Source organism: Colossoma macropomum, unplaced genomic scaffold (assembly GCF_904425465.1).
Source record: "Colossoma macropomum unplaced genomic scaffold, Colossoma_macropomum, whole genome shotgun sequence".
NCBI lineage: Eukaryota > Metazoa > Chordata > Actinopteri > Characiformes > Serrasalmidae > Colossoma > Colossoma macropomum.
In genome coordinates, this window is record NW_023494793.1 from 38,891,583 (window position 1) to 38,909,138 (window position 17,556).

At 39.5% G+C, this 17,556-nt stretch overlaps 1 protein-coding gene across 1 annotated transcript in view; it reads left to right on the forward strand.

Annotated features, from left to right (window-relative positions):
- grm6a (glutamate receptor, metabotropic 6a) overlaps positions 1-17,556 on the forward strand; it is a 68,627-nt gene that overhangs the window by 13,769 nt on the left and 37,302 nt on the right. Inside the window, 1 exon segment of the mRNA XM_036578080.1 lies at positions 15,409-15,625. Within this exon segment, the coding sequence (XP_036433973.1) occupies positions 15,409-15,625 (217 nt within the window).

Below are 17,556 nucleotides of genomic sequence, written 5' to 3' on the forward strand. Positions count from 1 at the left end.
AGGAGCCGTCGAGCAGTGGCTGAAGAGCCAGATAACCCATCAGGCAGCTGTTAGCTGTAGAATTAGAGAAGCCTTTCGGGACAATAAGCCGCTGGCAACCGCTCAGACCCGTAGGCTAAATTTAGTGCTATACAGAGAGAGAAAGAGAATGAGAGAGCGACAGAGGGAGAAAGTGTGGGCAAGATTGTGTGAGAGAGTGAGAGACAAGGATAAGGATGCTCCGGAGAGCATTATTTTTTGAGCCACCCATAACAAATGTTTGATAATGGAAGCTTCTTGAGGGCTTCATTCAAAAATCCCGATTGTAAGGAGCATATGGAGAACTTAATCATTTACAGAGAACCCAGCTACGGCTCAGAGGAAGGACGCCGTCTGATTAATGTGTTCCGCTCTTCTCTTCCTTCGTTTTCGCCCAGTAAATTCACGGCACATCACAACAGCCCTTCAAAAATAATTCCGTCTCCATGGAAACTTCGGCTCGAGCGGCTTTCTCTAATTGCGCTAATTGTGCGTTTAGTGTTTTGTAAGTGAATTAAAGTCTTTTGACGGCTTCCTTTGAGAGATAAACTGTCTGTTCAGTGCTGTTAGGACAAGTCCTAAATGCACTGGTTCCTGTTTGAAGGACGTTTTTACTCTTTTATTAGACGGTCTCAAAGAGTACCTTTTAACCTTCTGAACTCAGTTTTACAAAAGCCCAGCAGCGTTTAGTTTACTTTCACTGTTAGAAACGGAGTTTAATGCGATTCAGTTTAATTGAGTTCAGTTTTATTTGTGTAGCTCTTTTTACAATAGACACTGTCCTAAAGCAGTTTTCCAGAAGTGCAGGCCCAGACCCTTAATGAGTGCTCTTGAGGGAGACTGTTACTGGAAAAACTCCCTAAGAGCATGAGGAATAATCACTGAGAGGATCTAAGACTCAAAAGGAAAAACTGCCTAAGAGCATTAAGAAGAGCCACTGAGAGGAACCAAGACTAAAAATGAAACATTTCCCAAAAGCATGAGGAATAATCACTGAGAGGATCTAAGACTCAAATGGAAACACTTCCTAAGAACATGAGGAACACTCAGAGGAGCCAGGACTCAAAAGGAACAACTCCTTAAAAGCATGAGGAGCACTTGGAGGAACCAAGGCTCAAAAGTACTGCCTAAGAGCATGAGAAAGAATCATTGAGAGGATGTAAGACTTAAAATGAAGCACTTCCTAAGAGCATGAGGAAGAGAGGTACCAAGACTCCAAAGGAAACACTTCCTAGAAGCATGAGAATGAACCAAATAAAGACACTAAGATTCAAAAAGGAACCCTTCCTAAGAATATGAAGAAGATCACTGAGAGAAACCAAGACTCTAAAGGAAAAACACCTTAAGTGCATGAGGGAAAAAATTGAGAGAAACCAAGCCTGAAAAGAAAAACTCTTAAGAGCACGAGGAACACTCAGAGGAACGAAGCCTCCAAAGCAAGAACTCATAAGAGCATGAAGGAGAAACACTGAGAGGAACCAAGACTCAAAAGGAAAAACTCCTTAAAAGCACAAGGAGCACTAAGAGGAACCAAGACTCAAAGGGACAAACTCCTTAAAAGAATGAGGAACACTCTGAGGAACCAAGACTCAAAAGGAAAAACCCCTTAAAAGTACGAGGAACACTCAGAGGAACCAAGACTTAGAAGGTATAACTTCTTAAAAGAATGAGGAACACTAAGAGGAACCAAGACTCAAAAGGAAAAACTCTTTAAAAGCATAAGGAGCACTAAGAGGAACCAAGACTCAAAGGGACAAACTGCTTAAAAGCATGAGGAACACTCAGATGAACCAAAACTCAAAAGGAATAAATTACTTAAGAGCATGGGGAGAAACACTGAGAAGATCCAAGACTCGAAAGTAAAAACTCCTTAAGAGCATGAGGAACACTCAGAGAAACCAAGACTCAAAAGGAATCAGAGGAACCAAGGGAAAACTCCCTAAGAGCATGAGAAAGAATCATTGAGATAACTCCTTAAGAGCATGAAGAAGAAACACCAAGACCCACCAAAACTCAAGAGGAAAAAGTGCCTAAAGCATGAGGAAGAACAACTCAGAAGGAAAAACTTCCTTGGTGTATGAAGAAGAAACACAGAGGGAACCAAAACTCAGAGGGAAAACCCCTCTCCTCTTACTCAGGGCTGCACTGGGTTGTGAAGTTAACAATCCAGTTAAAACAATTTCACCTTCTTGGCCTTCAGGGTTATTATCCATCTGAAGGCTTATTACTCAGTAATCAGTAACGTCTTTCAGAAAAACGATCTGGTGGGCGTCTAATTGTGTGTGACATATGCACTACGTTAGATAAGAGAAGACGATGAGTGAGGAGTGTATGAGTAAGAGGCAGGAGACAGAGACAGGTCTGGAGCTCATGCAGGGGTTGCAGTCATGAAGCTCATTACAGTCCATGACAGAAGTTGGAGAGGGATGTGGTGATAATGTGTTATACTGACTCAGCCATCTTTCTATCTTTATGCTCCAACACCTGGGAAAACCAAGACCTCTGTGACCCAGAGGCAATTTTAACAGCCCTACAAGGGTGATGGATTTATAATTTAGCCAAGTATGACTGTGCACTGCAAAATCACCTATAGTATAATAATACCTTCAGCACCTGTTGTATTTCATTGAGAATCAGGCCCATGCACTGATGTTTCGGTGGGCAGGGGCTCAAGGCAACAAAGGCAACATGAATGTAAATCGTACTTAATTTCATTTGCAGCAAACATATTTGGCCATGGAAGGAAACCAAAGCTAGTATTAAGAGTTCTTCACGAGAGTTTTTCACAAGGCAGCATAAAATCACAGCACAATTGCCAAAGCAGGGGTTTGAACCCCAGTCTCCCCAACCAAGAACAAATCGAAACAAAGAAAAATACAGCAGTGAGAACCGAGCCTCATCGTGCCATGACAAAAATCAACAAACAAACAAATACATCACGTTCGGTGTAGAAAGGCCAATGAGCATGCCTGAGAACACAAAATGAGTAACTACCGCTCTGTGCTGGTCATTTTTTGCTGGTTGTCCAGCACTTGGTAGCTGCCAAACAACATTAGCTAACACATTAGGTGAGTTAGCAAATGTTTGGTTATTTTTAGTGTTTACTGTGCTGCATTATACCAGGGGTCAGCAACATGCAGCTCTTTTACTGTCCTGTTGTGGCCCCACAGTAGAATATGATTTTAATAATAATAATAAAATAATCCTCCTTTGCAGTAAAATAAAGCTCTGCTGATCGTTCAACACAGTTTAACAATAAATGGTCTTAAAAGCTGGAGTTAATGTAGAACTGCTAATTCACCCTTTAACCCTGAAGGTTGGCGCACAGACTGTGGCTATAGTTGAGCTGAGCAAAATAAGTTCGCGTTTTTGTTTATATTAATTTTTTTGGCCTATACTAACACATTAAAACATACTGAGTCATATTTACAGCAAAGATGGTATAATGGACATAAAATGTTTTGGCTCCCAAGGTGGTTTGATTTTTGCTGAAAGGACAAAATGGCTCTTCTCAACATTTGGGTTGCCAACCCCTGCGTTATACTATAAATTCAAGCAAAACTGATTGATTACATTGATTATTGTAATATATTTGTTTGTCAGTTAAATCTTGTGGGCAGCTGAAGCTTTTTTTAATGGTTGCGAGTTAGAAAAGGGTTGGGAACCTCTGGACTATGCTATACAGCTAATGTCATGTTTGGTTATTCAAAATAGCCATGTTATGTGATGTGATGCATTTTGAAAGAGATTCTCAGTAGTTTATTGGTGGGATTTTCAGCACGCATCGACGGGTTCGGTGAAATGTCCAATGTTTTGACGTGCGCCCAAGAACATGAAGCTCTTGGAACCTGAGCCAATGTACTAGCTCAAGTCCCACATTTTTAAAGTACCCCTGCAAATAAGAAAAAAAATAATCTATAGGGAATAATATTACTAAATATGATAAACTACTAAAAATGGCATAGGAACAAACCTCAACACTCATAATAGTGTGAAGATCTAGGAGTATGCACTATTATGCAAATTGTAAGTGCCCCTTTGCTGCCCTGTTTCCAACCCCACCCCTCCGCCCCACTATGCTGCACACCGTCTCTTTGTTTGAGATGAGACAGAGCAGAAATAAACCTCCCACTGTTACTTTATTATTTAGAAAGATTCTGTCTTTCAGCCACTCAGTTTCACTCAGTCAGATTTGAGTCTTCATCTTCTAAACCTGCCTCAGTGCAGCAGCAGTGAATTGCTGGTGGTTTAGCCTTCTCGTTAAGCTAATAGCCCCTGGTGCTAACAAGGATTAAAAGTATTAAAAGTATGAATTAAAAGTAGCTTAAGTTAACAGCTTCACCCACAAAAACACAGATTTACCACAGATTCCACAGCCCAGTGCTGGGGGGCTTTATACCCCTCTAGCTGACACTTTGGCATTGGGCATGGTGACCTTAGGCTCACGAGTGGCTGCGCCAGACCTTCCCATTCTATTGGTCAGTGCTTTCTGTGGAGATTATACAAGATGTGAGAACCGTGTCAGCAATAACTGCACCTAAAGTAGCTGAATTCAATAATTAGAAGGCATAATTCCGGACATACAGTGTATCTGCATGTACAGTGTATAGGCTTTACACTAAAGACCACAGAAGAAGTGATGGACAGTCACAGGCAGCTGTTCCTGAAATATTTTAGGACAAAGTTGTTTGTAAATATGAGCTATGGCCAACAGGGCTGATTTGTCCTTCACCCTGGCTCCCCTCGCTATCTCTCTCGCTCCCTATCTGTCTATCTGACTCTCTCTCCCTATCTCTCTCTCACTCTCTTCTTTCTTATTCTCGGCGGAGTTAGTCACCCCCACACAGGGACACTTTCCCCCAGAGAGAAACTCTACACCTCATCCGTGGCTGCTGACTGTCAAAACACGCTCTGTCCAGGAGACAGCAGCCGCAGCCTCATACCCAAGGCCCAAAGAGCAGGCCCATTATAAAACCTACCATCAGCTCCCTCCCTATCTGTGTAATCTTCCAGACCTCATTTACTGCAAGCAGTTTACTGGGCCACACCGTTTATGCAACATTTTTAATGCGGTTTTTAATTCATTTCTGTTTTCTTCCAATTAAGTGGGGGACAGTTGCCTGTTAAGTAGGTCTCTCTCTCTCTCTCTCTCTCTCTCTCTCTCTCTCTCTCTGATCTGGAATACAGACTCAGGCTGGAAGGATAAGTGCGAGTGCATGCAGAAATATCTATTATTGTTTTTGTTTGATGAAATATCTGCCCCATTAATATTAACATTTCTTTTAAAAAATATTGTCTTTTGCTGTGGACTGTGCAAATAATTATGTAAAGGAGACTGAGCTGCATTTTAAATTATTGAAAGGTGCTAAATGGAAATTACGTATCATAATAATAATAATAATAATAACAATAACAATTATTATTAGTAGTAGTAGTAATAGTAGTAGTGTTGTCATTATTACAATAACATTTTATGGAACTGCCATCAATGCTAATAGTTTAAACCATCATGATTAATGTCATCATCAAAATAATAATAATAATAATAATAATAATAATAATAATATGGACTTTGGACTCCAAACCACCCAGTACCTCATGGTCAGGGAAAGAGAGTGAGACAGGAAGAGAGAGATAGAGAGGGAGAGAGAGGGGGAGAGAAATAGACAGAGAGATAGAGAGAGAGAGAGACAGAGAGATAAAGAGAGAGAGATAGAGATAGCTAGAGATACATAGAAAATATATATATATACATAGAGAGAGAGTGATATAGAGATAAAGAGAGTAAAAGAGAGAGAGAGACACAGAGAGAATGAGTGATATAGAAATAGAGAGAAAGAAAGAGAGAGAGAGAGAACTTTGACACTCTACCTTGCTTCCCTCCCACTGAGAATGTGCCTCAGCCACAGGCTGCACATGGCTCAGCTGAGACTCAAACCTGAGTCCCCACAGAACTTTTCACCGCGTACGCCCTCGAAGGCCTTAAATGCGCAGTGCTGCGTGTCACCACTTTGAGTAACATAAAGTACAAGCAGAATATTCAAAGCCTGTTTTGTCTGCTTTGATGAGTCTGTCGAGGAATTTTCTCGATCCAGTTTTCATCTTCTGGGTATTTGTAGCTGCGTTTAAAGCCTCTAATTAGCAGATCAGTCTAATTAATTATTATAACTACTGCTCCAGGGTGCAACTAGTAGTTAGCGAGTCTGCTTTGAATCTGGGGTGAGAGCCAATATGCCCAAATGAAGTTTGAGCATGCTGGAACTTCATTTGAACTTCAGTCTGCCGCAGTCTGTTGCTGAATACTCAGGAGAGCTTTGGGGCAGATGGATCGGTTAGACAGAGGAAGGGTTAGCTAGATGGAGGTGGACCGATGGACGGACGGATATGCGGTCATGCACTCCCGCAAGATTACTTTAGCTGACAAATATGTTCTGTATGCATAGGATTACATAAACTGCTAGAAATGAAAGAGTAAGCGCCTCATGCATAGATGCATGCACACACAAACACGCACGTGCAGCAAATGCAGTGCATACGCTGCAGCAGCTGACTGAATGAATATCTGCATGTTAATACTGTATACTCTGCATAAGAAACTGAGGCTATTTGTTAGCAGAGCACGCCCTAATAACCCCCTGAGCTTTAGTAAGAAAATAAAGAACTGACTGTTTATTTGTTGGGCAAAGTGGAGCACAACACAATTTGCTTTGTGATAAATCATTTTAAGTATATTTGAGCAAGGTTAATAATATTTTTATACAAACAACCGACACATTTCTTCTACAAATGAAAGTGTAAACTTTTCCAGCACCTTCAGTTTGTGGATAATTTAAAAAGTGATATAAGTGCAAATGTGACAACTGTAGGCTTGAAAAATTCAAGCAAACAAAATGAATTCAATACAACAACGACATCACAACAAATGTGATTAGGGAAATTGATTTTTGACCACAAAGTGGAACAGCAAATACTAGCATGAAAAAAAGATGTCACCTGTTATATAGATGTATACGGGTGAGTAGGTGGGGCTGATATTGAGCTCTGTTATTGTTTACTTTGGAAGGCTTAGTTATAATCCCATTGTGTGAACTTTAGCCATGCTAGCTCTTGCTAACATTGCCATGTTACAGCCAGCAAGATGGCAATTAAAAGTATACAGGGGGGAATTCTGTGATTTACACACACAACGTAGTACTTGTAAAACATCTATAGCCCTGTTTGAGCTGGATTAGTTTTACCAGAGAACGTCTGTTGGTGAGTAGGGGAGCGCGGGGAACAATCTAAAGTGGAGCACAAATTAACACAGACTTTTTACGTTGTTAAAGAAGGTCAAGCAGCGTGTGCTTCTGGCCACATTACCACATTTCTTAGCCACGGTCTCCTGCCAAAATTCAGAGCAATTCGTCAGCATTTTAAAGAGATCTGTGTCAAAGAGTGTTTTCATGGGCATGTAAGTCCTTTTTTTCAGTTACTAAGCTGTTTGTGTAAATCACAAAATCTAACCTTAGACTAATTTAATCACCATCTTGTTGCGTACAATGTAGCACCATTTTGAAGCAGCTGACAAATTCACAGCAAGTGCCTGCTAGGTTTAAGTAAAACTTCCGTACTGCAGGGTTACATGCTGTTACAACTAAGCCACTTTTAGTCAACAAAGACAAGTAATGTTTTTGTCTTTTTGTTCCAGATGTTTACACAGATTTTAAGATGAAAAAGAGAAAATATCTGAAAACAGGAATTTCCTTCTGTTTTATTAGTATCTTTCAGATGTTAGTATTTTGGTTTTAAATAAGTATATTAATGAAATTGATGTTAACAGTTGGTAAAGCTGTAGTTAGTCAGAAACAATGTTCCACATTATACTGATGTGGGATGGTTTTTATTTGCTGTCCTGCATTAGACGAAAAATCAATCTGTCATTGTTTGACACTCAGTTTCATGTCAGTTTTCATATATAATTTGATGTGTGTGTATCTATCGATTGAGCTGTCTGTCTGTCTTATTGACAGATATCAAGCAATACAGTTGGAAAATATATTTGTTTCTTAACATAGAATAATATTGAATTAACTTTGTTTGCACTAATTCATCAGAATTTTCTAGCAAGTGTTAAACTGACCCTCTGTCCATTAAAGTGAACCCACCCATGGGGTAAACAGTAACACTGCACTTCCCGTCATTTTGGGTGGAATTGTACATAAACTGTAGAAGCTAGAAATGAAGTTCAAGTGTTCATTTGTAGCAGAGATGTATATGTTACTTGTATTAAAGTATGATTATTCCAGCTAAGTTATTCATCGAAAAAGCAAAATGTGTTATGTTGTGTATTTCTTTTTCATTCTCCTTCTAATTAGCCCATAACCAAAAACATTGCTGGGATAGGCTCCAGCTCCTTCTGCGACCCAGAAGGATAAGAGGCTTAGAAGATGTGTGTATGTATGTACTCGTCTGCGTCAGGAGCTCCATTTTAGCATTCAGCTTCATATCTGAGTTCCAAAAAAACAGAGGTGCTTTGTGTCTCATGTCTATTAAAAAAACAGCCGCTTTCATAGCATAAAAACAAATTTTTGAATTAATCTCAAGAAACATCTGTGCAACTACTGTGAAAATTCCCAGATGATGTTGCTGTGGGAATATGGGACACTGTCCAAAACCATATTCGACCTTATCCTTTTTAACTACATTAGAAAAACGTTACATTTACCCCATGTTTGGCTGTGTCCCATGCTCCCCTACTTCGGTTACATCACTGAAATAATGCTTGCATATTGTGTAGAATCTTAGATGCTGCCTATTATTATAATCAAAAAAGTACTCTATCACATTAATTGGGATGCTGTTGTCTCTCTGTGTGTGAAATGTTGAGCTGCTAGTGAGCAAGGAGGAGTGAAAGTGGGGGGCAGAAATTTTTCTTGATATCCAAAAATTGTGAAAAATCCAGTTTGCTTCTTTTGTAAATCGTTCACATTTCCATCAAAAAGTTACTGAAGAAGAAAAATCAATGCATAGTTCAACTGAGAGACCTCCACATTACAATTTATGGTTGTTGTGAAAAAGGGTTAAATGTAATATGGGCTATCTTTGCTGTTAAATATCAAAAAAAGTGGAAACAAGTCAGACACTCTTGCTTTTATTGTCAAATAAACTGAAGCCAACTAAGCAAACAATGCTGTGGAGTTAGAGCAAAGAGAAGCCATTACTGTGATTAAAAGATTGGATTTCTCAGCTGAAAGAGAGAGAGAGAGAGAGAGAGATTTCCTCTGACACGGAATCTTGTTTAGAACTGTGTGCGCTTGTATTTAGAGCAATTCCACTGTCTGATCCCAAAACACAGCCTAGATACATTGTGCAAATTTTAATTGCTGCTCCGTAAAGCCACCCGCGGTTTCGCTCAGCTGCTTTGGAACACTGAGTTTGTAATGGGAGTCTGACGGTTCTGACTGATCTAATCTCTGCTAATATCTTTCGATGCTTCAGGGATGCGCATGAGCTGGTAGTTTTAAAAAACTATCTGGGGTGGATGGGTCATGGGGGGGGCGGCAGAGTGGGTAGGCACAAACGTGCAAATACTGTTTGTCACATATTTTTGGGGGTTGTGTTGTTTTGGGGTTTTGCATGGCGGCTTCCCCCACTCTCCTCCACTTCAATTGACTAAAACCCCTCTAATCCCCGATAAATAATCTGTCAAATGGCTTCCTCTCGTCTCCACACATTCACCTGTATCCCTCTCTCACTGACCCACATTTGTGAAACCTTTCAGGGTAGTGATGCGGGATCAGTTTGGGCCTTCACATCCTCATGAAATAATTTCCAGCTGAAGGTACTCATAGCCCAGGCGGTACATGACTAGTTACTGGACGTATGAGGAAAAATATTAGAATAAATTTAAATTACAAAGTAAAATTATTGTGTGGTATTTATAAAAAGCTCAAGAGCTAATTCTGCTTAGGAACAAAAGAACAAAAAAATATGTCATGCAAATGTATGATATTAATTTCTACACCCTTTAAAAGTGGTTCTTCATGAGTCATAGAACCCTTTGTTGGTACTACATAGCAGGAGTGTGGGCATGGGTAGACCTGAGTAGGCCAGGTTGTTCAGGCCTACCCAATCCAATGGGAAAAGAACATTTTATTAAGCTGCATTTTGAAGATTTAAAATTTGATTCATTTTCTGTGAGTTCTGTGACTTTGGTTATGTTGTCTGGTGTTGTATTATGGTCAATCAAAATTGTTACAAATAAGCCCGGTCCAGTCAACCAATTCCAAGCCCCACCTTACGCTCCCGGCCATCCAATCACAGCTTACCGACCATTGCTATCTGCCAGACCCTCAAGCCTTCAAGTTCTTTATGAGCATGCAAGTGTTTAAATTTGGAGCTCCAGCTGCAGTCAAAAGATGAACCTGGGGAATGAGATCCCATCAACGATGTTGCTGTTTTCTACTCATTTCCAAAAACAAATTGAAAAAAACGTTGTCATCAGTGGTCTCCAGATTTGGTATATACAGTGCTTTTTCACTCCATAGAATAAAATGGGCTGTGTCACAGTGTCAGTGCAAACATCTGCTCCAATGCAATCAAAGGTAAGACATGAATGGTCCATAAAGATTTTTATGCCCTGTGTGCTATAGCTTAGGATGATTAGGTTGAGGTTTTTGTTATTTTTCTTTCATTGAACAGAAGTTGTGCCTGTGGCGAGCGTACGCAAGCTTCATAGCGAGCGGTGTTGCAGTGTTGGTTGCGGTTATTTGAATCCAGGGGGGTAATTCACAAAGCAGGATTTCTCAGTTTAGCCAGTTTAGCTTGGTCCAAAAGAAAAACAACTGAGAGACATTCCTATTGGACAATGCCCCTTTTTGGGCTTAAGTTATATGTGAGAAATCTTGCTTGGTGAACTCCCACTCAAGCCTTCTGTTTGATGTGTACATATTCTTGCTATTGTTTTGTATCACCATAGGGCAGAAGCATTAAAGTAGGTAAGGTGATGACAGTACTGATGTCAGCTATAGGCCTCCCAGGACACATTTGGAAATCTACCAAGTTGACTTACTTACTTTTTCATAGGTGAACCCAACCATGTATTTCTTTACACCACTGCTATGTAAAATCCTTCTTGCAAAGAGTGTAGTACATCACAGTAATGATGCGTCATCGAACCCCAACTAGCTTTTCACCAGTCTGTGTCAGTCGTAACATCTTGTGATCAAGACAGGTGTGAAAACTAGTTAGCCAAAAAAGCTGGAGCTAACTTAGGGATATTTTTGTAGTTCAAAAGTATTAATAAATATTTTATAATTTCTCATTGATTTCCCTGACATATAAGGGCCTAGTCAAACCAAGTACAAATACTTCATCAAGTCTGATGTGTTTTTATTTAAATATAGGATTTCACCATGTTTTTGAACAACATAAAGGAACTGTGTTGTTACATAAGGACACTGATAATTTGTGGTTCTCCCCAAGCATGAACATACTAGGTTATGCCTAGAGAAACTAAAAAAACACTATAAACATATTTTTGTACTAACCGTCATTGCCCAGGCTGTCAGCTATGGTCCAGCATACATTTTCTTTAAATTCTGCATTTTTATAGTCAATTTTTACGTGTTCCTTCTAGTGTAAGCTTTTGTGCTCTGCCACAAACAAGATAAGCCGCTTTGCCGCCACCTTGCACATTTGTTTGGACTGCAACCATGACAATGGAGCTTGGATTCGTCAGCCTGCTTTTCAATGCATCTGTATACATTATCAACGTAGTTACTCAAAAAGTAATCCTTTACAAATTATTAATTATTTCTCTCGAGCTGTAATAGGAATACTTTTCTTATTACTTCCCAGAAAAAGAATGTCAATAGTCATTACTATTTCTACTGCTGTTAGAAATAACCAGTCACAGTAAGTGATATTTAAAAGGCATGTCCATTTCCTTGCCTTTAATCTGACTGACCCGGCTGCTTAAGTGGTTAATATCAATGAAATTAACAAATTTAGAATCATACTGGTCAGATGCGGATTAGGGGCTGCTTGCACACATAATCCAAAAAAGGGAACCACTGTCATAATGAATACAGTTATATAGCCTGCAACTACCTGATCCTACATCAGTGCTGCTACATTAAGAAGTGTGGTAAATATGCTTCTTGGAGTCTTACCTGAGAATTATATGTGTTTGCTGACACGTCAGCAGATCCTAAAGCCACTCCATTTTTCTCTTCCTAAGAAACAGCTGTGTCTGAAACCTCATTGTGGAGTCTTATCTGTGCTGGTGAGCTTATCCGACTCATTCATGAAGTGCACTGCCCTGCAACCAGACATATTAGTACACTGGAGCCTAACAGGGTTGGATTAAGGTACGTCAAAGAACAATTAACATAGTAAATAGGTTGTGGTCAATGAGATTAACATGAATCTGTCAGTCCAAATGCACTGTAAAAGTAATAATAGGTCAGGGCTCCTGGACAGATTAGATCTAGCCTTGGGAATGAAAAAGTGCAGACTACCAGTAAGTAAGGAGTTAAATGAATTACGTTATCTGGTTTGTACCAGAAGTTATCTGAAGACAAATGTAGAGAATCGTTCAGCAGTACACAGGAAAAAAAATGGTACTTTGAATTTACATGATTCAAATGTGTAAAATGGTTGCACATGAATAAAATATGTTACATCCACACACTTCTTGCCAAAAGAAAACAGCAATTTTGTTTATGTACCATATTTTATTCATGACACATTTGAATCACAAATCATTTTTTTCTGTGCATAATTAAGTCCATGACCAGGCTTTCTTTAGGTGTAACGTTATGCAAGACTCAAATTAGCCCCCTGTCATTCGAACTTCACAGCGATTCATTGAAATTAGATCTGACATTACAGCTGAATATATTTCCACTTTTGTCAATTTATGCAGTAGGCCTAGCCCACATAGTTGTATCCAAGCAGCAATGGAAGTTGATATGCTGAGCCCAAGCAAAATCAGCATATGTTGTGTTTTGATGCTGGTATGCTGGTCAACCAGCATGACCATGCTGGGGTAGCCAGCTAAACTAAAACCAAACCAGCATAGGCCAGTTTAGAGCAGCTTGAAATGCTTGCAGGTCTATGCTGCTTTTTTTTAGGAGGTAAATGAAATTAGGAAAGCGTAATTAACATTTAAGCCTTTTAAGAGGGGCCGCCTGCTCTGGTACTGAGTGGAAGTCACTTATTAGCCACGTTAGCTAGCTACAACATGATGAAAATAATCAAGTTAGCTTTAGCTACACAGTTTGTTTCTGTCTGTTATTTGGTTCCACATTGATATCCATGTCACCACTTCTACTGATAAATGGTCAAAGCTAGCTAGTATTAGCTTTAGAACGAGCCCATTTCTCCCGAATAGCTAGCCAGCTAGATACATGACCAAGTAGCTAGCTAAACAACCACCCTAGCTAGCTGGTTAGCTAGTACCTCAACAAATCCTTAGCTAAATCCACTCCCTGCCCTCCAGGATGTCCTTGTTGCAGGTAGCCTTGCCTATTTTCAGAATCAGAGTTTTTGTGTGTGATCAGTGGAAACATTCTCCTCATTTTGATTTGTTCCGTCTCCTGCTGCTTCTTCCTTGTTCTAATCTGAGCAGCCTTGCCTTCATATCTGTTCTTGCACCTCACTTTCACTCACACTGACAAAACAACATGGGTAATTTGAAGATGTTGCCAGGCAACTAATTACAGGAGTAAAAACTAAAATAAAAACAATGGTGTACAGTTCGTTTCCTTAATCCTTTCATTTCTTTTATCAATGTTTGAAAGTGTGATTAGGGTTATTTGTGGGCTTTATTTTAAGTTCATTAATTTTACTTTTTTCTTTGAAGCTGTTGCTTTGAAGTCACCCTATATTTAATTATTAATACCCCAATTGCTGAATATCAAGCCCAAAGGGAGAACTGTTAATACATTTACCGTCAACATTATTGGCACCTTTGATTGTTGAGTATAAAAAAGCCAATATCTTCAGAAATATAGCATGTCCGCACACATTCAACAAAAAAATTATCCTGTCCTCTCAACATACTTGCAGTAATTTCTAAAAAGATGTAAAGAATAAACATAGTACATGACATGGACAGGAATGAAGGCACCCTTCCCATTACTTGGTTGCACAACCTTTGGCAACAATGATGGCCTCCTTATGTTTTTTGTAGCCATCTGTGAGCTTCTTGCACCTGTCTGCTGGTAATTTCTTCCACTCTTCCATTGCACTTCTCTGAAGCTCTTGAATGTTTGCATGGTTCCTTTTCCCAATACCAGATTTCAGTTCTTCCCAGAGATTTTCAGTTGGATTGGACTCCTTGCTGGACAGTTTAAAATAGTCCATTTCTTTCTTCTTAACCATTCTTGTGTACTTTTGGATGTGTGTTTTGGGTCATTGTCCTGCTGTAGGACCCATTTTGTTCCACTCATACCCAGTTTTCTTACACTTGGGAGCATATTTCACTCTAAAATGCTCTGATAATCCTCTGATTTCATTGTTCCTGTAACACATTCAAGGCCTCCCATCCCAGAGGCAGCAAAGCAGCCATTATGGATCCTCCATCATATTTCACTGTATGTAGGGTGAACTTTTCTTTATAGGCTTCTTTTCGTCATCTATAAACATAACGCTGGTATGCACTGCCAAAGAGCTCTAGTTTGGTTTCATCTGACAATAAAACACTTTCCCCGAAGGATTGTGGTTTGTCTGTGTAACTTTTGGCAAAGTTCATTCGCTCTTTTTTATGCCTTTCTTTGAGCAATGGGGTCCTGCTTGGCCTTTAATCCAGATGTCTCCAGCTCAGCCTGAAGTTCTTTGGATATTGTATGAAATATCTTTGCCACATTTCAAACCAACTCTCGTAGGGTTCTCTCATCAATTTTCCTCTTTCCACCATGTCCGGGAAGGTTCTTAACTGTTCCAAACTTTTCTGTAACATTTTGAACGGTTGAAGCTGGGATTCCAAGGTCTTTGGAGATAGTCTTGTACCCCATCAGACTGCTTGTGTTTGGTGATAATAGCATTTCTGATCTGTTCAGACAGCTCTCCTCTCCTTGCCATTGTGAACAAGGAGCATGAAATACAACTGGTCCTTTTAAACCACCATTCATCGGCTAATTATGGTCATGTAAGCATGAACAAGGTGGGGACAGGTGAGTGTAATGTTGACCACAACTGTAAAAACCCACACATTTCCATCAATTGTGTCGATTGTAACATATTTGAAAGATGTTCACCAAGAGAACAGGGTTCATAACATGATTGCTTAGAGTTAAACTAGCTTTGTGTAAACGTGTTTAGTTTGAGTTAAACTAAAAAATCTGTTGTCAAGAAAAATAAATCTTGTGCAAAGTCCTAAACCCATCTCCACATCTCCTGTGCTAGATTCCTCAGATCAGCTATGCATCGACAGCCCCGGAGCTCAGTGACAACAACCGCTATGACTTCTTCTCGCGGGTGGTTCCGCCGGACTCGTACCAGGCGCAGGCCATGGTGGACATCGTAAAGGCGCTGGGCTGGAACTACGTCTCTACACTGGCCTCCGAGGGCAACTATGGAGAGAGTGGCGTGGACGCCTTTGTTCAGATCTCCCGAGAGGCAGGTACAGTACTGTGAGCAGCAGCATTGGGACTGCTTCAATGAGAATGTTCCCGTCATCTATGAATGATCAATTCCTGTACTATAAAACTGCCCTCTGGCAAAGTTTAGTGCCAAACCTGTCATTTCAGTGAACATATACCATGTTTCTTAATCTAAGGCCTGCAGATTAGATTAAGGCTGCGTTATGGAGTGCACTTTTACCTCTCTTCATGAAGTCATTCAGATGTTGAGGCAGGAACAAACAAATATATGGGTGATTCTACCAAATTGGTTCAGAGTTCAAAACACATTTCAGACTTTTAACTGACTTAGACTAAACTTCTTTTGCTTTGAGTGACTCTATACCTTTGAACATTCCATTATGCCACTACCAAAACAGTCATAACATTTGGTAAGGTTTTGGTAGTGGCTGTTTTGGTAATTACCATTTTAGCTTATTTTGAGTAGAACTTAAAAACGATAGCCATTACGTGACTAGCAAACACTGCTTTAAACGGTTGTACACACATGAAATCATAATATTTTTATTAAAACACAAACAAGTTTACTTAATTGCAGAAGAAATGTGTTTCGCTAGTGACAATTCCTAATGTCCCACATTCATTTTCAGACTCTGAGACAAATTTACTTCAAAACAAAGGGATCTAACTGCTCATCATGAGGCCATGAGGGACAGGGATGCAGTCTCACTTCCTTGCTCTAAAATGCAGGGGCGGTGGCTAAAATAGACTCCACCTATGGACTATAACTCTGTTTTAGTAGTGACATGAAAACAAGGGACGGCATTTCTTGAATAAAGCTTTTTTACTTCAAAAACTTAAACTAAACTAACTAAATCCTTGAATTTAAAAAGGAATCAACAAGATAAAGAAAAAAACATAAAATGTAATTATTATTTTCACAAACTGAAATTTAGGAGTTAGGGTTTGGGACAGCCATCTCCCAATAGAAGGTACCCTATTAATGATGATTTTGTATACGTTTAGGTTATTACTATCTCTATTCATGCCTTGGGTTTAAATATATCATAATATAATCCTTATGAATATCTAATGTCTGAATACTTAACTTTTTTTAAACAGTTTTTTCACTGTGGGACGCCAGTTTAAAATAATTTGGTAGAATGTACTGCATGGCCTCAGTATAGGTACGAAACCCACTGTTCTAACATTATTGTATACTCAATCTGATGTGAAGACACTAATGGTGTGCTAGATTAGCATGGGAGCTAAATTAAAAAGTAAAAGGTGGGGTAGGGTTGGAAATATCTGTCCAAAAACATTTAAAATCCTGTTGATTGTTCAGTGTTACTGTGTTGAGTCCATTATAGTCCATCCAAGAGATTGTACTATACACTATTACAATGCCATAATGCTACAGTAAGTAATATTTGGGCCTTTCACACATATTGCTGGCTCACTAGTCACATGGCTGGTAACATAGCCTAGAGCAGTGGCTCTTTAACTGGTCCCTGAAGCCCTGAGGACTAAAGAACCCTCTGGCCCAGAGACAGCATGTAGCCTACAACCACACAATAGCTTCTGGAAGATCGATGGCATCACATTACCATGTTTGTGAACAAACATGGCTCAGAATCGAACAGATGTTTGGACTGATGTCACTGTGTGCTATGTACAATTAAATGAATAGATCCGAATAGATGAATAGAATGTATGGCAAAGGTCATATAGCTGATGTGTTTAACAGACTGTCGACCAAAGCCTCAGTGAGGATTTATGGAGCAATGGTAAGAGTTTTAAAGGGCCCATATTCTACCTTTTCCTTATGCTTTTTTATCCTGAGGTCCACTTATGACGTCTGCATGGATTTATGTATCAAAAAGTGTCATCATTTTTCCAAGATCCATAGATGCTTTTGTAGACACTTTTTCTTTAACTAACATTAAACTAAATATCTTAAAGTACTAACTAT